The sequence below is a fragment of the Diceros bicornis genome, chromosome 25 (genome assembly GCF_020826845.1).
Source record: "Diceros bicornis minor isolate mBicDic1 chromosome 25, mDicBic1.mat.cur, whole genome shotgun sequence".
Lineage (NCBI taxonomy): Eukaryota > Metazoa > Chordata > Mammalia > Perissodactyla > Rhinocerotidae > Diceros > Diceros bicornis.
In genome coordinates, this window is record NC_080764.1 from 5,211,014 (window position 1) to 5,233,906 (window position 22,893).

General features: G+C 42.2%; 1 protein-coding gene across 2 annotated transcripts; it reads right to left on the reverse strand.

The window, feature by feature from the left end:
* Nucleotides 1-642: 642 nt before the first annotated feature.
* Nucleotides 643-20,706, reverse strand: NUP50 (nucleoporin 50). Of its 2 annotated transcripts, XM_058568159.1 has the most exons (8): nucleotides 20,380-20,705; nucleotides 17,058-17,136; nucleotides 11,587-11,670; nucleotides 8,122-8,308; nucleotides 6,423-7,088; nucleotides 4,059-4,140; nucleotides 2,422-2,540; nucleotides 643-1,118 (listed from the first exon to the last, which is right to left on the reverse strand). In XM_058568159.1, the coding sequence occupies exons 2-8, from the start codon at nucleotides 17,124-17,126 to the stop codon at nucleotides 916-918; spliced, it is 1,410 nt and encodes a 469-aa protein (XP_058424142.1). In that variant the 5' UTR covers nucleotides 17,127-17,136; nucleotides 20,380-20,705; the 3' UTR covers nucleotides 643-915. The 2 variants fall into 2 exon arrangements, with proteins under 2 accessions (XP_058424142.1, XP_058424144.1); XM_058568161.1 differs by lacking the exon at nucleotides 6,423-7,088 and having other exon boundaries at nucleotides 20,380-20,706.
* Nucleotides 20,707-22,893: the final 2,187 nt, after the last annotated feature.

The following is a 22,893-nucleotide window of genomic DNA, read 5'->3' on the forward strand; positions in this document are numbered from 1 at the left end:
TCGTCGTGGTACAAATTACTAGGAGCATATTCTCTTCCTTTTGGAGTCTGCTTTAACTTTGACCTAACTTTAGTTTTTATAAGGGTTTACCCTCCATGGTCTATAAACTATAAGCTACCAAATTTGTGCTTTTAAACCTCATTCCTGGCAATCCCCCTCTATCCCATTTGTCTCTAGGGGGACAGAGAAGCAATAGCACCTCAGGAGTACAACTACAAACCAAATCTACAAAACCAAAGAACAAGCTCCTTGTTTCCTCTTCAAATGAAAAAGCGGTTCCTGATCCTGGGGAAGCAGCCTACAGGTGGCAAGGCCAACCTCTGCAAGCAAAGAGCTAACGACGCCAAGGCTGAAGGCCAACACTGAGTGCTCACGTCTGCTTTAAAATGACACAATAAAAGAAAGCCAAGAAACACCTCTGTCACAGCATGGCTGCATGGTTCACCTGGAAAGAGGAGCGCCGTTCTCACCAGCCAGCCAGCCAGCCCGCGGAGAGAAGAACGCTTCCAGGCAGGTTTCCCTCTGGACACACACGCCGCGGGCAGAAGGCCTCACTAGTGGCGGCAACAGACCCCGAAACCCATGGACTGGCAAAGCCTCTGGGAAATCTAATCGATACCCTGATTTCAGTCCTTTAAGAAATCACTTGTGGTTGGTTTAATAAATGAACATTAAAAATCTTCCAAAAAATTTCTTTCAAATGTATTTTACACATTAGACAGTTCTTAAGAAGGGAGAATACAGTTTCTTGACACTTAACATTAAAGGTTTTATTGGCCATATTAATCTTCCTCACAAAAGTTTTAAGTTATAGGTTCTCAGAATGTCAAAGAAAGAAGAGAAGAAAAACTGACTAAGTTTAAGGGGCGGTGGGCGAAGCAGCAACTTGGCAACAATTCCTCAGTCGAAGTGTGTTCAGGCATCCTTCTTCTCCAGTAAAATTTTGTGCAACTCATCTGCATCCTCGCTTGTTTTCACCCGAATTAACATGGTAACTGGGATGGTGGCATTCTTCTCATCGATGGGAGGATTTGGAACACAGACAATAAGTACATTGTTTTTCCCTGTTCGGGTGCATGGCATATTGGGTGGAATCAGAACATTCAGCAATATGTTGCCTGCATTTAAACAAAGGAAAAAATACATCAAAATCATACAAACTATAGCTCCATGAAACTATAGCTTTAATATGCTAAACATTAAAGATTGAAGCAACTGGGGTCGGCCTGGTGGCGCAGCGGTTAAGTGCGTGCGCTCCACTGCGACGGCCTGGGGTTCACCGGTTCGGATCCCGGGCGCGCACTGACGCACCGCTTGGCAAGCCTTGCTGTGGCGGTGTCCCATGTAAAGGGGAAGAAGATAGGCATGGATGTTAGCCCAGGGCCAGTCTTCCTCAGCAAAAAGAGGAGGATTGGCAGATGTTAGCTCAGGGCCGATCTTCCTCACAAAAAAAAAAAAAGATTGAAGCAACTTATAATTAATGGATCTAAAATTGGGAGCCATCAGGAATGTCATAAAAAAGGGCAGTGGTTCCCTGTCCGACACCAGCACGGTGTTCCTGAGAGCACCGTGAGGCCTCGGGCAGGCCTTGGAGTCCACCTCACTGTGAAGGAACTGCCCTCTGCCCTCCCTCCTGCCCCAGTCTGCAACCACACCAGCATCCCTAACGGGCGACGGCCTTGTTCAGGATGGCCAGCCCTTTCTGAACACTGTACGTTCCTGCACTAAAGGAAGAAGATGTAGGTACGACCTGGAGTCTTCACTAGGTCATTTGAACAAAGGAAGAATGGTGAGCAAACAAACATCTCTGTCCCAGAGCCAGCATGGCTCGCTGGTAAGACTGATATCACAACTTAGTCAAGCCCACAGGAAAGAAAAAGCCTCACAGAATTTTCTTTCTGCGACCCAGCCTGGTGTGGCCTGCCATGACCAACTACTTCCTCTTAGACCTGGCCCCCACCTCCTCTAGGCACTAACCCCCTCCTTCTGGTGGACTGTTTTAAGGGTAAAGCCAGGGGTGGGGTGAGGGGTGGACAGCAATGTGTTAATGATTATTTGCTATATAAAATGGATTCCTTTAAACGGTTAATTCCCCTTCTGTGTTTCTTAAGCCATCCAATTTACCTATAGCTTCTCAGTTACATTTCTAACACAAAGGGAAATGAAAACCATTTTGGTTATTTCTTGGCTATAGCTTTTAACACATCTACATTTTCTTATACACTATTACCTTGGTACTCAACTAAATCTATAAATAATCAGTAAGTACAGAATGCATTTGGCTTGAATGATCCCTATGCCATTTCAAAAAACACATCAATATACTTGACAATTTCAATGACTGAAATCAGCAAGGTGAAGGGCTTTTATATACTAGGTGATTATGGTTATCTGGTGCCACCTGAAAAAAAAGGTACCCACCTAAATTGGTGTCTGCTCGCACTAAAAGCTGTGTCTTCTGATTCACTGTAGGTTTTAAATGCAGAGTACCTACGCCCTTCTCTTTAAACTCATTGTCTTTCTTGTAAAATAGTTTACACCTATGAAGAAAAACAATAGGTATGATCAGACACTCAACGACAAATCAAGTCACATAGTTTTCTAACAAACACTGTTCACACGTGTGTGGAAAAATCTGTATTAAACGAGAGCAGAGGAAGCTTTAGGATAAATCTTTTGTTGATTCAGATGGGCTCTGGGCACAAACCAGAATAAGGAAATCTGGTTAGATATTCTAAAACCCCTATTTTTTCAAATTATTAAATAGTGGGCCCTATAAACTTGTTCAATAACACTTTCTGAAGCTGCCTCTTCTCAAGTCTGTCAAATTCACGCTGAGCGCCCCATACCCCCCTGCTGTGCTCCTCTGGCCCTGAGCTTGAGAGCTGACCTGGTCCTTTAAGGACAGGAAGAATACAGGACAAGCACTCTGCCCCTCCTTTTCCCCTATTTCTCATTTTTGAATTCTCTTCAGGACTCCTTCAATTTTTGGTCTCCTAAGACATTGAAATAAATCTGGAAGACATTGTGAAGCAAGGCCTAACTAACAATATTGTAATTAGACGTCTTCCCAGCCTCCCGTCTCACATCTCCTTAGGTTATTAATAAATCAAAACCACTGCCTGATCTTTTGCTTTATTCTGATTAGGAAAAAACCTTAGAGCAGGGTCACTCCTCTACGTCACCTGTATAATTCAATTTAAAACAAGCAGAAGAAATTGTTGGCCTCTTTTAAAAGTTCTCAAAAATAAAATGACACTTGGGAATCCCAAAGGACATGCTGATTTATGTTATGAAAACTGCTGACTCAGTCTGAAATTTTTGTATTAGAAAAACCCACCTAGGAAAGCTTCTAAAATGGCACAAATGTTTTTCTGTAAATTATCTTTGTACTCAAGAGTACTAATTTCATTTCACTGAGAGAGAGATGAGATAATTCAAATTTTCCCTTCAGCTTTCTTCTGAAAGCAGCAGCTCTCACTTAAAAATAAAACAAAAAACCAAAACAGCTCTCATCACTGGGGGGAAGATAAAGTGTTTATACATCCTTAATGGAAAGGGATGGTTACCATGCAGAACTTTAAGGCTGTGAGAAAATCCACGAAGGCCAACCAGGTCTCCAGGAAGGGATGAGAGATGCCTCCTGATTAGGAGCAGAAGTAAAACCAAACCTGAAATCAGTGACTAGGTGGCTTTCTTTATGGGGGAAGGAGGAAGGGAAGAGAAGGAAGGAAAAAAAGAAAGGGAGAGAAGTATGAGATAAGATGGGGTGGGAAGATCAAAGAAAAGCCTGTCTCTAAAGCACTTTAAAAGCACAAAAGAGCTAAATGAACAGAATAGAGTAGGATATGCCCAGCAGGAAATTTCTAGAATCCGTTTGTTTTTAAATAAACAGACCAAGAATTCTTCCTTGTTCCAGTTCAAAGAGCAGGAAGGGCCTGACCCTAGGATGGGACGCTCAGTCAATTCTGCAGGGACAATGTCACCCCCCACTCTCCAGCCAGAAGCACGTCTCTGAAAACATGTCCACCAAGTGGACTCCTATGAACATTACTTACTTCTTGGAGTAAAAAGCATCTTCTTCTTTTACTTCAGTAACTACTACTTTGGGCGGCTCATCGTTCTCCTCTTCATCACCACCTTTTATAAAAACACCATCTCAATAAGATTCAAATCAAGGGCTTAAAAATATGATAAAAGAAGTTGGTTATCTACCCCCGACACCTCAGCCTAAAAATCCCATGTAAGCTGATCCAGAAACTGAAAGCACACATCTAATTTTATGGAGTGGGGAGGCACTCATGGATTTTTTTTTTTTTTTTGTGAGGAAGATTAGCCCTGAGCTAACGTCTGTCATCAATCCTCCTCTTTTTGCTGAGGAAGACTGGTCCTGGGCTAACATCCGTGCCCATCTTCCTCTACTTTATATGGGACGCCACCACAGCATGGCTTGACAAGCAGTGCACTAGTGCACACCCGGGATCCGAACCCCGGGCCACCACAGCAGAGGGCGCACACTTAACCGCTATGCCACGGGGCCGCCCCCTCGCCCTTTTTTTTTTGTGAGGGAGATCAGCCCTGAGCTAACATCCGATGCCAATCGTCCTCTTTTTGCCGAGGAAGATTTAGCTCAGGGGCAATCTTCCTCTACTTTACATGGGACGCCGCCACAGCATGGTGTGACAAGTGGTGTGTTGTTGCGCGCACGGGATTGAACCCGCCAACCCTGGGCCGCAGAAGCGGAGTGCACGCACTTAACCACTGCACCACCGGGCCGGCCCGTCATGGATTTTAATTATTTTGTGAAAAATAGGAATAATTTTTAATTGGAACATATTTCTCTTTTCTAAAATAAATGTTAATTTGTAGAAAGCTATGGAATATAAAAATGTCCATGCTTATGATTCAGCATACAGGCAAACTTTTATAGAAAAATAATCAGTCAACACACATATATACTCAGATTACCCACTAGAAAATAAAAATCTCAGATAGGCTGGTCACACTTTCATCTCCCAAATGTTCCTGTGACCATATGAGGCAATGACCAAAGATGAGGATAACAAGTAAGATTTTTTACAGGGCAAGTTGTCAGAGAATTCACCCCAAAGCCAAGTATAAGTAACATAAGCTCTGTCTTGACTCGCCTCTCAACGCTCTGGTCAGCCAGGCTACCCTCCCTGACTGAGCTGGGACAGACCTTCCATTTACACCAGCTCCCAACCACAGGGGAGATTTAAGACACTATTAGACGCAGTCTCATAAAACTCACTAAATTAAAAAGCAACACTAAGAAAAATAATTCTGATGCTCAAACAATTCAAGACCCAAGATTTAAATTTTAAGAAGGTATTCCTAAGTTAGGCTCTCCAGGGTGGGCCCTAGGCATTTGTTAAACAAGCTCTCCGAGTCTTTCTGACGTATAAGACACGATAACCACATGGTAAGTACTAAGTGCTTTATTGAGGGGCATCCTGCCGAGTGGAGAGAGAATTCAAATTCAACATCCCTGCTATACGCTGCAGCTTCGGTGTCCCTGCGACTACTGCCTTAGGACCAGGACACACTCTGCATTTGTCTTATTTACGGCAGAGAAGAAATAAAAGGGGAGATCTCTATTCAGAACAGGAATGGAAGTTTACCTCCCCGTAGGAGACATACTATGGCAAATGGGGAACTGCAGTTTTCTTTCTCCAGGATCAATATGTTAACACAGTTCCTGAGAGATGTCCTTTTAACTGCTTACAAGTATCTTCACAGACATTACTTGTTTACAACCACCATGTGATGAACAGGGATGACGACAGAACCATTCTTTCCAGAGAGCTAAGAACAGGGGGAGTGGAGGGACTGGGACTAAGGCCTGGCTCAGGGCACTGACACCACACACAGCAGAAAACTTCTGGAAAGGTGGCTGCAATCCAAACATGTCTTGAGAAAACACTGTCAATTTGTTCCCCATGGCTATGAAAAGTCTAGCTTTTTTACTTATAGTAGAGTATTGTTTTGCCATGCGACTTTATGATCAAATTTCCTAAATACAAAAAATTCAGTGGACATTCAGGAACTTTTTCAATAAAACAGAATCTCCAAAAAGTGTTAATTCATTTAATTTTTTTTTATATGCAAAGCCATGTGTTTGACAGTTTTCAAAGTCATTGTGCCAGATGTTTTTATATTCCTAATTTTTGTTTTTATATTCTTAATCTTTATAACCACCTACAAAAGAGGTTTTACTCCACTTTACGAATAAAGAAACGGAGATTACAAGAAGCTAATCAACTTCATCCAGGATTATACATCTAGGAAACAATGGAGTAATGGTGATCCAGATCCACCCAGATCACAAGACTGAGCCTTTTCCACTAAACACGACTTACACAAACCTAACACAGACTTAGAAGGAGAAACTCTGTATTTACCTTTGCATTCATTATTGCTACCTTCTGCTTGGCTCTCCAATGTTTTAGTAGAAAATGGTGAAGAAACTGGTTTATTCTGGGTACTATCTTTGCCAAATAAACTGGAGTTTCCAGAAGAAAATGAAAATCCAGTCAAGGGGCCAGAGTTTAATGAGCCCAAAATAGAACTATCAATTTTCTTGCCAAAATTAAAGGAGGCACTTGTTGCTCCTAGTGATGGGTCCGTTTTCTTTTCAGATACAGCCTCCATCTTCTTTTCAGATGTATCCTCCGTTTTGTCGCCATGAAACAAAAATGTTGACTCTTGCTGTAATTTTGTTGAACCAAACAGGGAAGGAGATTGTGTTTCAACTGACATTTTGTTGGTTTCATTTTCAGAATTACTGCTGCCACTGCTCCCATGTTGCTGCTCAATACTTGCTAAGTATTTCTCATAGTCTCTAAAGATAGGTGTCAGGTCGCAGAGCGGGTTTGTATTCACGTGCTTCACTATCCAATCCCGAACGGAGCAGTTTAGGGCAGCCAGCTGCTTGTGGTAGGCATTCCCGCGGTGGGCTGTACTCGAGGTGAGGCCAGAGGAGGAGGGCTGCTGGCTGTCACCATTAGTTTTGGGATTTGAAATCTTTTTATCAACCAAGGAGGTAGGGCCATTTGCAGCAATAGATCCTACAGGAAATTATAGTTTTAAGAATTTATTTAGAAGTTGATTTGATTAAATCATCTAGATTTTTATATCACTCTGTCATATTTTCTGCTTCTACTGTATCCCATTTTTCGGACAGTTCAAGAAGAATGTGCACATCTAATATTTAGGAACTGGTTATCACAAAAATCAAATCAAACCGTATACAGGAACAGCATCTATTATATGCTTGCACTAAACTTCTACAATTTTAAAATAATATTTTTCTTCAAAAGGATGCCCATTTCACACAGAACTGTCAAAATACTGCTAGTATAAAAATCCTCAAAATCATAAGGATGAACATATATTAACGTAGTTAAAATCTTAACAGAAAGTGCTTATCTTAATCACACTAACCATTCTGCCTAATTAAAATGAAACAGTATACACTTTTAGAAGAACTAGCTAAGTACAGTCCTACCAGTCAGGATTATTTCCAAGAATTGAAGATTTTAACCCAGGATCCCCCATTCTCTGATGTTAATCCCAAGAGTTCTTGACTAATTCCCTCAAAACAGGATCAGGCAATCAACACATCCTGGGCAAAACAAATCTAGACCGGGAGGACTCCTAAGCTCCCAGCAGGTGTGTGGCACACAGGAAATCCTTGGTACACACGTATACTGCATGAGGGAATGGGGAGGCAGGCCTTTACAGAGGGGCTGCTAAGAGCTTCCTTTTCTCCTTTGACCCTTAGGTCAATTCTGAGGGTCACTCTCATTTCACAGTTGAAGATTTGGAGGCTCAGAAGTTAAGGAATTTTACCAAAGTCACAGAGCTGGTAACCGGCAGAGCTGAGAACAGGACCTAGGTCTATTTTGGCTCAAAAGTCTCTGCCCTACCCACTTACTCTGTAAACAGCCAACAACTCCCTAATTTCCATCCCTTTCATTATTACCCTGTTTTTGCTCATATAGTCCCAGGGCCCAGGTAAGTACAAGAAAAACATCTCTGCAAAGTTATTTTTCATAGATTTTACTTACAGATTGACTAGGGGGAGGGGAGCCTACTTACCGAAGGCTGTCTTGGTCTCGGTTGCTGCCCTTGTACTGGTGAAGGGAGGTGCACTAGTTATACTGTTCCCATTTGACAGTCCTTCCAAAGGCTTTCCTCCAGCACCACTACCAAATCCAGAAAACCCTCCTCCTCCAGAAGGTACAACCAGACCTTTAAAACCTTTGAAGGCCCCTCCACTATCAGACTGAAATATAAAGAAAGAGCACATGTTAGATAACTCTGCTTTTTATCACCAAATAAGCAAGTGAGTGACAATATTATCTTGGCTAAACAGCACCCACACACGTTATGCAACCAGCAATAAAGGAACCTGCCAGCACAAGTAGAAATAGGAATGAGATAGATTTTATTCCTAATGACAGATTTTATTCCTAATGACAGCTTTACAATCCAAAGCTGCCTTCCTGAAATAGCCAGGAATAATAGCCAGGTCATAATTTACAGCACACTGTATTTTAAAAAACATATTTATATAAAAAGCAAAAGAGACTAATGCAATAAATTCACATACCCACTACCCAGCCTCAAAATAATAACTAGAAACACGTTCTCAACACAACTAAACCCCAAATGAAAGATTTTTCATATACTACTCAGTCAAAAACGATTTGCCTAAGGAAGTTGTAGAAACATCAAGTTACGTTAACTAAAAGTATTTTACCCACTTACCTATCATTTCCTAAGAACTTCTTTAGCTTTCAGCCTACAGAAACTCTAGAAGTTGAGTGAGTCTCAAATCTACATTTTTGTTAGTTGAGAAATCCAGAGACAACATTTATTCTCAGTTTTCTTGCTACTTTCTTTAGCAAGGTCTTTCTAGTAGACCTTGCCCACTGTTGCTAGCTTTCTCACATCTCTAACCCAATATGCTTTGAAAATGTCTGGCATTCCTTATGAAATTCTAAAGCTGCTCTCTGCCTCTGGGAACTTTTGGAGAAAGGTTCCTCAGTTTACAGTGCTTTGCTCAAGTCACTACAATTTCTATAAGATCTTTTTTTCATTCAAAGTAGTAGTTATACCACAGGGGGGTGATCTGATTCTTAGACCAAAGATCCAAGGGAGACTCTAGGAAATATTCTCAAATACACATCATGGAAGAAAACATGCTTCAGAATATCCAAGAGAGTGCACAAACCTTAAGTTCCCATATAAATCAGTTATGGTCATGATCTCACAAAAAGAATTACTTAAACTGAAACTCTTCATTTTCTAAATGGGCCAGCGAACCAAGTATTATAGCAGTTTTCAGAAAACCCAAGTTTCAATCACATCTACAGAATTTCAGAGGGTTACTGACCAGTGATAGATCTGTAATAAAATTAGGAAAAGAATGCAAAATCTTAACTTGTATGAATTTTATTGTACATAATAAATATAGCTTAGGTTCTGATGCTCTAAATTTGATTTTTGATGATTCAAAATCCAAAATACGTCAAACTGATAGCTATCGTTTTACAACGATTCACGGACAAACTGTAAAGCTGCAAGGGGCTCTTCAGAGCCTTTTATTTTGCACTAGATTTAAAAGACACATGGTATTTACAGCTCTTTTGGAAACCACTGACAGCAAACTGGCCCTAGAATCATGACAAAAATTCAACAATCACTGGTTTAAAAAAAAAAGGGGGGGGGGGGCCAGCCCGGTGGCACCAGCGGTTAAGTGAGCGCACTCCACTGCGGCGGCCCAGAGTCCGCCAGTTTGGATCCTGGGTGCGCACCAACGCACCGCTTGTTAAGCCATGCTGTGGTGGCATCCCATATAAAGCAGAAGAAGACGGGCACAGATGTTAGCCCAGGGCCAGTTTTCCTCAGCAAAAAAGAGGAGGATTGGCATCGGATGTTAGCTCAGGGCTGGTCTTCCTCACAAAAAACAAAAAGGAAAGAGAGACATTCAGAAAAATGAGAGTAAAAGTTAAATGAGAAGATATCCATTTGGGATCCATGGGAACTAAAACATCCCTGTGTCTTCCAATTTCCCTCACTTGTTTTATTTTTCTCCATGGCACTTAACGGAGAAAAATAAATACTAAATATTTGTGTCTCTTCCATCATTAGGATGTAAGTTCTATGAAGCAGGGATATTCTGGTCTGTTTTTACCCACCAACGTATCTCCGTTGACTAGCAGATCTCTTGAATGAATGAAGAAAGAAATCCACTATATGGGAGAAGCCATGTTTCAGCATTTAAGTGGATGACACAACATTTAATTTCTCCAATATACAGGTTCCAATGGAAACTTGATGCTAAAAGTTACAGCTAAAATTATACGGGTTTCACTTATCCACATACATTTGATATCCTTTAATAGCCTGAGGACTCCCACTCTCTCCCTCTACCCTTTAGCTAAGTTTGGATTGTGGCCTGCACTGCTTCTATTTCTTCACCTCCATTCACCTAACAGCTGGACTACTCCTGAGACTGTCTTCTCTTGGCTTCTCATTCTTCATCATGAGCTCCCACTCTCATGCCTCTTCTCATCCACCCCCATGGCTTCAACCCCCTTTATGGTGAAAACTCTCAGAGCTGCACCCACCTCTCACCCCAATTCCTGTTCTGAGTAGCCAACCAGTATACCTAGTAGTCTTCTAGAGAACTCCACCCCACAGGCCCTTAAAATACATTTCTAAAACTAAACCAATCATTTCCTCCGTAATTAAGTTGTCCCTTCCCCCCTTATCTTCTCCATGAAAGAGCCATCAAATATCATCTGGCTCAACACCTACATCCAACTAGTCACCAGTCTTAAGAATGAAAAGAAGTTGGAATAAAAAACAACTGCACAGAGCCACCACAGAATGTACAGTTGTGTAGGTTTATTCCAAAGCTGCCACCCAGGATGTTCAAACAAGCTTCTCCTGCCTGACAACAGATTTCCAGGCCACCAAGACAGCACACACGTCTGGAATGTATCTGAGCGCTGACGGTTGTACCGGGAAAGAACTGTTAAACATGGAGTGATTGCTGAATACTGACCACATAATTTCAATTTTTTGAAACTCATCTTTTACCCTTCTGAACACAGAATGAAACATTTTTCTATACTATACTACACTAGGAGAAACATCGCCCTGTAAACTGCCTCTGTTATGTTTAAAGGACTCCCCCACCACACCTCATCCCTGGGGCAGATGAGACCGAGAACCTCTCACGTTTCCCCCCTAACCCTACCTGACGCCCACTTCCCCTGCCTTCTGTGTTGCTCTACCTCTCTCTCTCTTCACATTGTCATAACTCAAATCTGTCTGTATCTGTGTCTTATTTGTGCAACTGGATAAGCTCCCTTTAAGGTCTCATATTTATTATTTTTTTCTATCTCCTATGGTCTACACCAAGGATTTTCACAAGTGGAGTAAGCATTTTAAAAAGCATTTGTTAATCTGATTGCTCCCAGAGGTAAAAATACTCTGCAACTCAGAAATCAAATTAGTGTTCAATACCAAAAGCTGTAAGAAAACACTCACTTCAAATCCAACATTTCTACGTTTTGCTTTCTTTATGGCTCTATTCTTCAAGACTTCCTCACTGGCCACTGAGAATGTTCCCACCTGCAGAAGTGTACAAATTAAACAGTGGTAAGAGTCTCTCTCCAAAAAGGAGAGAAAATGCTGAACAGAAAAATGAGACCAGACAAACTTACCTAATATCTGCTGGTTTTAAAGTATTGTTAATACTGGTAACACAGATTATGGAGATGGCTTGTTAAAACAGTTTATGTTTATTATCTATCTTGTGAATTCCGATGCTCATTAGGCAAATCAGAACTCTTCCAGAATCTACAAATCCAGGCTTTGAATCCTTTGAATCATCGTCCTGAGAGAAGAGTGCACGCATACAAGTTTTGACAAGACTAAGATCATCAAAACTGTCGTGCAAAACTATTCAGGACCAATTCTTCAAATATTTGAAATATAGTCAAAGATATTAACAAAACTTAGAATAAAAATTCAGTAGAATAAAAATTCAGTTTCCTTTAAGAAACAAAACCTATTCTCCAAAAGTTGGAAGGTACTTTAAACTTGATTAGTTGGTAGTGGAGCCAGTTCTAAAATCCAGATGTCCAAATCTAGTATCTTACTACGGTTTTTAAAAATAAATTTTATAACACTTTTTTTTTTTTGCTCCAACACCATTTTTTTTTTTTTTTAAAGATTTTATTTATTTTTGCCCCCCCAAAGCCCCAGTAGATAGTTGTATGTCACAGCTGCACATCCTTCTAGTTGCTGTATGTGGGACGCGGCCTCAGCATGGCCGGAGAAGCGGTCCGCGCCCGGGATCCGAACCCGGGGCACCAGCATCGGAGGGCGCGCACTTAACCGCTAAGCCACAGGGCCGGCCCTCCAACACCATTTTTTGAAAAGACTGTTGTTTCTTAACTGAGTTACTTTAGCACTTTTATGGAAAATCACCAGACCGTTTACGTTGTGGGTCTCTTTCTGGACTCTGTTCTCCTGCATTGATCTATATGGCCGTGTTGACACCAATACTGCTCTCCTGTGAAGCCTTGTTAAGCCTAGCTTTGTGACCTAGCATGTGAAAGAAATTTAATATTCTGGGGGCATCCAGTTGTTTAATGCAATGCACTCTATATGTCTGTCCATTAAATCGAGATTTTAAGCTATTTACTGCAAATATTGTGGTTTTTTTACTTTTATCTTCTTGATCTGTCAATTACTAAAAATTGGTACTATGATGGTAGATTTATTTCTGCTTACATTTTATCAATTTTTGCTTTGTATATTTAGAAGCTTTGTTATGTGCATACAAATACAGAATTGTTTTAGCCACTTAAAAAAATGCTACAGCTTTATAGCATGTCTTGAAATAGGGTAAAGTGAGTTCTCCAACTTTATTCTTTTTCAAAGATGTGTGGGTATTCTAGGTTCATTACCTTTTCATTTGAAAACAGTTTGTCATTTGCTACAAAAAAACCTACTAAGATTTTGATCGAGATCCAGTTGAATCTATAGATCAATTTGAGGAGAACAGACATCTTAACAACATGGAATCTTCCAACCCATGAACAAGGTCTATTTCTTCATTTATTTGGGTCTTCTTTAATTTCTCTCAGCAGTGTTTGGTAGTTTTCAGTACACATATATTATATATTTTTTGTTAGATTTCTCCCTAAGTATTTCCTAGTTTTTGATGCTATAGTCAATTGTAATTTTTTAAAATTTCTGTTTCCAGTGTTCATTTCTAGTATACAGAAATACAGTTGATTTTTTTGTATACTGACTTTGTATCCTATGATCTTGCTAAACTCACTTATTAGTTCTACTTCTTTTTGCAGATTCTTTGGGTTTTTCTTTGGAGACAACTGTGAAGTCTATAGAAAAGCAGTGTTTCTTCCTCTACAGCCTGTAGGCCTGTCATCTATGTTTGGTGACTTGTCGTGTGGGCCAGGACCTACAGCACGATGTTCAACAGAAACAGCCAGAGTGGGTATCGTTCCTTATTCCCAATCTTGGAGGAAAAAGCCATTTCTTACCATTAAGTGTGATATTATTCATAGGTTTATCAGAGATGCTCTTTAACAATTTGAGAATGTTCCCATCCACTCCTAGTTTGCTGAGAGTTTCTTTTAATCGTGAATGGATGCTGAATTTTATCAAATTTCTTTTCTTTTTCAGGAGATCATCTTCGGATTTTTCTTTCTTAGTCTATTGCTCTGGTGAATTACACTGATTTTCAAATGTTGGACCAGCCTTTTGGTTATCTCAGCTATTCCTGGGATAAATTTCACTTGGTCATCAAGTACTCTCCTTTTTATATATTTCTGGATTTAATTTGCTAACATTTTATTATGGATTTTTGCATCTATGTTCACTAAGGATATTAGTGTGTAATTCTGTTTTCTTATAGTAAGAAGACTGTCCAGTTTTGGTATCAGGCTAACGCTGGCCTCATAAAATGAGCTGGAAAGTGTTCCCTCCTCTTCTACTTTCTGGAAGTCTGTATAGAATTGGTATTATTACTTCCTTAGATATTGGTAGAATTCACTAGTAGAGCCACCTGGGCCTGGAGCCGTCTTTGTGGGGAGGCTGTTAACTACAAATTCAATTTCTTTTTTTTCTTTTTTTTAATTGTGAAATTTTTGTTGTACATTATTGTTTGTCAGTCACCATATAAGTGCATCCCTCCACTCCTTGTGCCCACCCCCCGCCCCCCTAGCCCCTGGTAACCACCAAACAGTTCTATCTGTCCATGTGTTGGTTTATCTTCCACATATGAGTGAAATCATGCACTGTTTGTCTTTCTTTTTCTGGCTTATTTCACTTAACATAATACTCTCCAGGTCCACCCATGTTGTTGCAAATGGGATGATTTTGTCTTTTTTTTATGGCTGAGTAGTAGCCCATGGTATATATATACCACATCTTCTTTAACCAATCATCAGTCAAGGTACACTTGGGTTGCTTCCATGTCTTGGCTATAGTGAACAATGCTGTGATGAACATAGGGGTGCATAAGCCTCTTTGGATTGTTGATTTCAGGTTCGTTGGGTAGATACCCAGTAGCAGGATAGCTGGATCATAAGGTATTTCTATTTTTAATTTTTTGAGGAATCTCCATACTGTTTTCCATAGAGGCTGCACCAGTTTGCATTCCCACCAGCAGTGAATTAGGGTTCCCCTTTCTCCACAGCCTCTCCAGCATTTGTTGCTTTTTGTCTTGGTGATTATAGCCATTCTAACGGGTGTAAGATGATATCTTAATGTGGTTTTGATTTGCGTTTCCCTAATGATTAGTGATGTTGAGCATCTTTTCCTGTGCCTATTGGCCATCTGTATATCTTCTTTGGAGAAGTGTCTGTTCATTTCCTCTGCTCATTTTTTGATTGGGTTGTTTTTTTTTATTCAGTTGTGTGAGTTCTTTATATATTATGGAGATTAATCCTTTGTTAGATATATGGTTTGCAAATATTTTTTCCCAGCTGATGGGTTCCCTATTCATTTTGATCCTGGTTTCATTTGCCTTGTAGAAGCTCTTTAATCTGATGAAGTCCCACTTGTTTATTTTTTCTTTTGTTTCCCTTGTCTGAGTAGACACAGAATTCGAAAAGATCCCTTTATGGCTGATGACAAGTAGTGTCCTACCTTTATTTTCCTCCAGGAGTTTTATAGTTTCAGGTCTCACCTTCAGGTCTTTGATCCATTTTGAGTTAATTTTTGTGTATGGTGAAAGAAGATGATCTACTTTCATTCTTTTGCAAGTGGCTGTCCAGTTTTCCCAGCACCATTTATTGAAGAGACTTTCCTTTCTCCACTGTATGTCCTTAGCTCCTTTGTCAAAGATTAGCTGCCTGTAGATTCTGGACTTTCAATTCTATTCCATTGATCTGTGTGTCTGTTTTTGTACCAGTACCATGCTGTTTTAATTATTATCACTTTGTAGTACGTTTTGAAGTCAGGGACTGTGATGCCTCCAGCCTTGTTCTTTTTCAGGATTGCTTTAGCTATACGAGGTTTTTTGTTGCCCCATACGAATGTTAGTATTCTTTGTTCTATTTCTGACACACATTATTTTTAAAAAGAGCGCTGCCCATTCATCCATCATGCAAAAGCCCACTGAGACACCTGGGACTCTAAGGTGACCCTGGTGGACACTACTGCTCTTCACAGGATGCTGAGAGTACTATGTCCAATATCAGAAATCTGCTGGAGATCTTTGGCTTTACTACAATCTTTCTTTTACCCTGTAGGGCTGGCATAAAATATCTTCTGTAAAAAGTTCTTATCTATAGCTACTTCAAATAATGTTAAACTTAGAGAGATATCCATAGAAGGGACTGTTTGGTTACACTTGCCCAAAATTAAATGTAATGCCCTTCCATACTCATTTCATTAGAATCTACCCAAATGGAAGTTCTTTCATTCCTAGAATATTTTAATGTCAAAGCAAATCATTATATGGTAGTCTAAATCTTACTAGGCCCAGAATGTAACTATGTGTAAGTTACATTACACATAGTTTTTTAGTTTTAGTTTTTTAGTTACCAAAGACTTGGTTAAAAAGCACCAAGTCAGTTAGACATTTTAAAAGCCCTGTCAAAATATTAACATACTTGTGATTTTGGTTTCCCTAAACATATTAGTACATATATTTTTAAAGGAAAAAATTATTAGTACTACAAAACAGATTCAGAAAGGAAGATAGCAGCCTAGGAATAAGCTTGGAAACACTTTTCCACATTCTTTAATTTTTCTTCTTTTTTTACATAGCAGTATTCTATTAACTTGAAAGGCTAACGTGGTTACAGACTTCCTCAGTGAACTGGCCTGAGAGTGTCCAACTGCTGATGCGGCACTAGAAATGCAGCTGTGCTCTACTCTTTCTAAGAGCAGATTTAAAAGATTTCCTCAGGGAAGACCATTTTTATTTTGTTAGAAAGGCAACTAGGCCAATCTAAATTCTAGTCCTATTAACGCAATTGCTGGGTGGTCTCAGATCTATAAGAATATGAAATAAAGCAGGCCTCCAAGAAGCATCAGAGTAAGGGAGGTGACCTCAATCTTCTGAAATCTAAAATTATGGGTATGGCAGACTGAGATGGTAGTGGCATACCAATTTCATGTCTGATCGCTGGTACTGTGCTAAGTTCATGACTAGCTCATTCAACTCACCCTCAGTCATGACTAAAACCATGGGTTATAGAATACTGCAAGTATGTAAAATTCAGGAGGAAGGTGCTTCCATAAAGGAGGCACAAAGGAGCAGAATATTTAGAGAACAGGTGCTAGTGCAAAAGCATACCCAAATGCAACTAATAAATGTCTATACTAAGTACAGGTCCTAAGAAACCATACTATTTCCTATTCAGGATGTTCTTAAAAAGGCCTTTTATTTTTACCACAAAGTCTGCATGAAGAGGTCCAAAATGAATTTAAATTTAGAAGCAGCAGGAAATCATTTTTAGGGAACTACTTTTTACCTCTTCTGCTTCATCTTCTTGATCCCAATTCCTATCTGTCAATTCCTTCTCGGCAATTCTTTTGGCCATTTTTTTGAACCTATGTTAAAAGTAAAAAGGTTATAAGTAAAAAGTTTACTTTTCTAGACAAAGATATAACTCTTAAAAAGAACTTTTACAATTCACTCTAGCATGAAACGAGATAAAATCATTCCTAACACTGGTGGGAACGGCTTTAAGGAGAACTTTACAATAATGTTGTTAGGCGCCCAGTGTTACAAATCCATTGAAGAATTACCGCGAGGAGGCAGTGGAGGTCTCCTGAGGAACACTGGCACACTTTCTGAACAACAGTAAACCAACTCCATTTGAAAAAAATTAAAATGAAACGTCAATTTTTTAAAATCTGAAATCTTTAGTATTGTATATACAATCAACAAGTGCTTAACTAACATATTCTATGCACATTACACTATGGTCTTGCTATAGGGAAAACATTTTTAATATTTAAAATTCTCTTAAAGATGATCCCGTAAAGAAGTTCATCCTTAGGTAAGAATTTTAATAGGCATTGGAAATACCTTCGCAATGTGAATACTCTTCTTTAGGCTACAAACAATTGATAGAAATAGGTTTCCCAAGACTGAACATTTAATTACCCTAAATGGTAAATTGCTAAGCTAGAACATCATTTAGAAGTTCAATACATGATTAATAAGGATGTGTTAACATTCTGAGAGTTTATAACCCTCCAAAAACAAGCCATCAGCTCAACTCCCCCAAAACCATGGTGTTATGGGTAAGAGCAGCAGTGGGGGTAGCAGGAGTACTATCTCTGCAATGGACACAAGGATCTATCCAAAGAGGGCGCAATTTGGAAATCTGCAATTTGTTTTCTCATCCTAACATATCCTACCATATCCTTTGCCATAAAAAACAAAAAACAAAAACAATCAATGAAGAGCTCCATTGTGAGTGTCACGCTGGCTTCTTCCCTAACTCACCAGGTAAATGGACCAAAAAACCTCCATGTCCTCTGCTACTCACCTTGCCCAGGAATTTATCAATTCGTATATGGCACTAGCCAGGGCTCCTGAAACCCACCTCTACTCTTTCTGACAGTCTTTCTGCACTCTCATTTGCCCTCAACACCACAACCCACCACAGTGAGTTCCCACAACTTCACGGTCATTAAGATACAAACTTACACATCACCCACTGCTCTTCAGCATCTACAAAATAAAACTCAAATGCTGACATTCCAAAGCCCTCCAAAATCTGACCCCCTGTATAGTAATTACATAGGGGCTTTTTAGCTGTTAATAATATCCTAACAATGTTTGATTTTTTCTTATTTTTCAATTGTGTGCTTTTTTTCTGATTATAGAATAAATGGTTTTAAAGTCCAAGATTCTAAAACATAAAGTATGAGACTTAACAAATATGCTTTTCAGTCCTTACCTGCAAATCCTCTTTTTTATTGTCTCCCCTCCAAACACCTGGTCAAGATTTGCTATTACTCTTTGTCACACAAACAAGGTACTTCTAGACATGTGATTCCTTCCTGACCTTCAACTGTTCACAGGCCAGGTCCCTGCCTGGATTTTTTTCCTAGTCAGTAACTAACACCTCCTCCACAGGGCAGAAGAGGTGAGAAGCTCAACAGTCATTTCTGTTATTAACTATTAAGTTAATAACTTAACAGTTATTAGGACTAACTGGCAAAGAGGGGGGAACTGAAAGTGCAAAACCATAACACGAGTAACATTTTACCATGTGACTCACAGCCACAACTGAAGAAGGGACTGGCAGAGTAAACGGACCTAAACTACCCGAGTTGCTGCCATATTCTGCCGCATTTATCGCATCGGTGACCTAAGAGAGGGCAGGGGCTTTTTACTATCTCCTCCAGATGCCCAATCCTGCCCATGTCGTGGGAGGTGTGCCAGCAGGTGTTCAACCAGTGACGGGGGCACTACATATTTGAGAAGGTACTACAGATGCTGCCATCCCAGTTTTGCCGTTTTTTTTTGCTGGATACTTTGGCAAGTTATTTAACTTTTGTGACTCAGTTTCTTCATCTGGAGAACAGGGAGGTGTTGTGAAAATTAAATGAGATAAACAAAAAACTTAGAACAGTGCCTGGAATAGAGGAAGGGGTTAATAAATATTATTAAAGAACCAAGTTTTGTTAGAAGCAGAGACTATAAAATATTACTTTTCCTCCGAAACTTACAAGTTGTAGTGTGGGGAAAAAAAAACTTATGAGCCAGGCTTTAAAACATCTTTTACCAAATCCAAATTTTATTTCGGAGCATGACACCTCAGGCAATAAATTTTCTTTTTATGCAAGAAGAAGAAGAAAAAAATTCCTGTAAAGTACTTAGAACAAGGCCTGGCATCTAGAGAGTCTTATGTGCTAGCTATCATTATCAAGAACTTAAAAAATGATTGGGCTTGTGGTTAAAAAGGCACCAAATCATGAAATGATTTCTAGGTATGAAGCCTTGTGATACGAAATTAAAACTTTCGGTAACTGAAGAAAACTTTATTATTTGTGCCTGATATAGTTACGTGGTCTCTGCCACCTGGTGCTGCTCCGCGCTTGCGGTTGAGCTTCAGTCAACATCACTTCACCCTAAGATGCAAACCTTTGACCATACTGATGGTGCAGTGCCCGGAGGAAAAGACAAGGAGGAAAAGACAAGGAGGGGGCGGACCCCGGAGACCGAAACGTCAAGAGAAACGGAATCTCAAAACTGCTTCTTGATGGAACAGAGCAAAGACGGCCCGGGACTGCAACAGGAGAGCGGAGCCAGACCGCAGAGGTAGTGGAAGGGGCGAGAGGAGAGGCGAGTACCGAGAGGCACCGCTAGGAAGCGGACCGAGGGCCACGCCACGCCGGCCCTCGCGCGCTCCGGCCTCCTGCCTCCTCCGGGGCCGCAGGGGCCCCGCGCCCGGGCGAGCCCTACCCGGTCGGCCCCCAGCTCGGCTTCACAAACAGCCGCCGACGGCGTCGCTGCTGTCACTCCGCCCCACCCTCCCCGGCTTCCCCCAGCGCCCCGCCCGGCGGCCCCTCCCCAGGCGGGGGCCCCACACCCAGGCTCCCTCCGGGGGTCCCCTCCCCAAGCGGGGGCCCCACACCCAGGCTCCCCCTCCCCAGGATCCCTCCCGGGGTCCCCCTCCCCAGGCCGGGGCCCCACACCCAGGCGCCCTCCCAGGATCTCCCCTTCAGGCCCAGGCCCCGCATCCTCACCCGGGCGCCCCGTCCCCAGGCCCGGTCCCCGCACCCCGGCTCCCGCCCTCGGCCCCTTCCCCTCCCACGCTGCCGCCGGCCTCTCACCTCCGGGCGGCCCCCGCGGTACTCGCTGGGTCGTGGGCGCGGCGAAGCCCGGGTGCGCCGCAGCGAGCAGGCGCGAGGTCGCGGCCGCGGCGCTCGGGTCTGAAGCGGGTCGCCCGGCTGAGCGCGCCTGGTCGCTTCCGGGGCGCCGAGATTCTCGGAGGACTTGGTGGTCAGCAAGCCCAGAGTCTCCAACACCATGTCCCCCGGGGACCTCGTCTCTCTGTGTTCGGCAGTGAGGGAGGGAGCCGTCCGCTCAGCCAGAGACCGCCGGGGCAACGGCACCCAACACGCTCCAGGCCGCCATTTTGTATCTCGAATCTACCCCTCAAAACCGATTCGAAAAAAAGGGAGGAAAGAAACGCCCCCGTCCAGCTACTGCGCAAGCGCGTCAGAGCCTGGGACGGCAGTAGCCCCTTCCGCGGACAGTCGGGCGGCACGCGGCGCATGCGCCCAGCTGCTTCGACGCTGTCGCTGGGAGGCGAGCGCCCTTCCCACGCATGCGCGCGCGCATGCGCAACTCACGCACGTGCTGGTCTCAGCCGGAGAGCCGGCGCCTGCGGCCGGGGTTTACGCGCGGTGGTCACGTGTCGGCCGCTGTCCTTGTGTGAGGCGTTTGTGCGCGGGTCGGCGCGACTGGGATTTGTGAGGCTCTGGGAGGACGGGGTCAGTCTGTGGGCGTGGCCGAGGCTCGTGGCGTTCCGTGTGGGTGCTGCAGGGCTGAGAGGAGACAGGCGGATGTCCGGCGAACGCGAGTGACACTGGGACCGCGTCACGCCGGCAGCCGGGGGCCGCCGCCGACCGCAAGGGACCACCCCGGGGCCCCGTCCCGGTCGCCCGCCGGGAGCCTGGTGCCGAGTGCTCGGGAGGCCTGGGTCGTGGAGGAGAGAAACGGACCCATTCGCCTGTCGGACACCGGCTTGTGTGTTTTCCGCGGTGGGTGCCCTAGAGGCGAAGCAACTGGCCCCAAATTGCGCGACGAGTTAGGATCGACGAAGAGGAGTCTGCAAACGCGTTTCTGAACCGTGGAGCCAATGCGTGGTGCGGTGTCGGGACTTCAGTCCTGTGGCTTTATTTGAGTACTACGGTGTAGCATTGCAAATACTACGGTATAGCATTGCAAATGCTACGGAACCGTATTTCGAACAGTATAGTGGTAGGTTAGGCTGTGCAAAGCAATTCCATTTTTCCCAACTCTCCTTGCCGACCGCTTAATAAGAACATTTATCTTAAGGCAGTGTGGGAATTAGACCCATAACATTAAAAGACTTGCTTTAGAAAAGGAACACTCTTAGAGAAATAGTCCTTAACTTTTTTGGGGGGGAGGGGTTTATAGATATACTTGAAAATGCAAAGAAAGTTCGTGCGTACGTGTATGTAGAAAATCACTTTGCATGTAAGTTTAGGGTGTTTATGAACTCTCCCTGAAAGCCTATTCGTGGACCCCCGTGGTAAGGCCTCCTTATCTAGAGACTAGATTGCACATACAAGGGTTTTTTAAAAAAAAGAAGTGGCCCCCATGTGGGACATTGAAGATAAAGTCCGATTTGTTCCCAGCCATTATGTTTACTTCTCCTAAGACAAGAAATCTAAAACATAGATATTGGCAGATGTTTGTTCTTTTTCTGTGGAGGGATGTGAAGAGAAATATCCAGCCAGGGAACTGTATTAGATGTTGTAAATCTTTGACACTGTCCTTGTGAATTGGATGGAGCAATGTGAACTGTATGTATAAGTCAGAGGATGTTGACTAACGGTGTTTTGCAAAAAGAGAAGTCTTTAGTGGCACGCTCTTTTGTTTTTATCGACCACCAAAAGAGAACTTATAGGACAGACCTGTCAGGATGATACATGACTTGCCAAAGCCATCCAGTTGGTTAGTGCCAGAGCCCAGGTCTCACTTCCAGCCCAGTGTCTCTTTCCCTATGCTCTTTCAACAAACATGGAATGCCTGCTGTTGGGGACTGCGCAGATTTTTGGTACCGTGCCGCAGCTGCCCCCTCGTCTGTTCTAGCTGTCCCCTGTCAGCTTTCCCATGCTTCACAGTGACTATTCTAAACCCTTATCACTTAAACCTTTCTAGCCAGCGTTCTCCCTATTCCGCCTCCCAACCCCCAGCCTCACCTCTTGCGTCACCACCGTTAGTACATAATAGGCCCTCAACTAGTTACCAAATGAAGGAACCCTTCTTTTTCTACTTTGAAACACTATCCCAGACATTTCTGAGTTCTCTTCTAATAGCTTGTGAATCTTCATATTGATTCTGTCTCTGTGAAGCTCATTCATTCCAAACTGTTTCTAGTGCCTTATAAATTGAAAGGTACTCTCTGCCTTTAACATCAAAGTATAATTACTAGTCAACTTGTTATATAATATCTGGGTCATTACCATATAAGGGACATAGCTTAGGTAGTGGTAGACTTTCTTATATTCCACATTGAAGTGTAGCTAGTTAAAATCACAACTTTTATTCTTTCAATAATACAATGTTTATCTTGTAAGGCTAAGCAAAATAGC

What these genes read in the sequence shown, in the direction of transcription:
- NUP50 (XM_058568159.1), bottom strand. Translation starts at nt 17,126, where the DNA reads ATGGCCAAAAGAATTGCCGAGAAGGAATTGACAGATAGGAATTGGGAT. An exon ending in GTAGAAATGTTGGATTTGAA is followed by an intron (nt 8,309 to 11,586) that starts GTGAGTGTTTTC and finishes TTTATATTTCAG; the next exon opens with TCTGATAGTGGAGGGGCCTT. An exon ending in CGAGACCAAGACAGCCTTCG is followed by an intron (nt 7,089 to 8,121) that starts GTAAGTAGGCTC and finishes AATTTCCTGTAG; the next exon opens with GATCTATTGCTGCAAATGGC.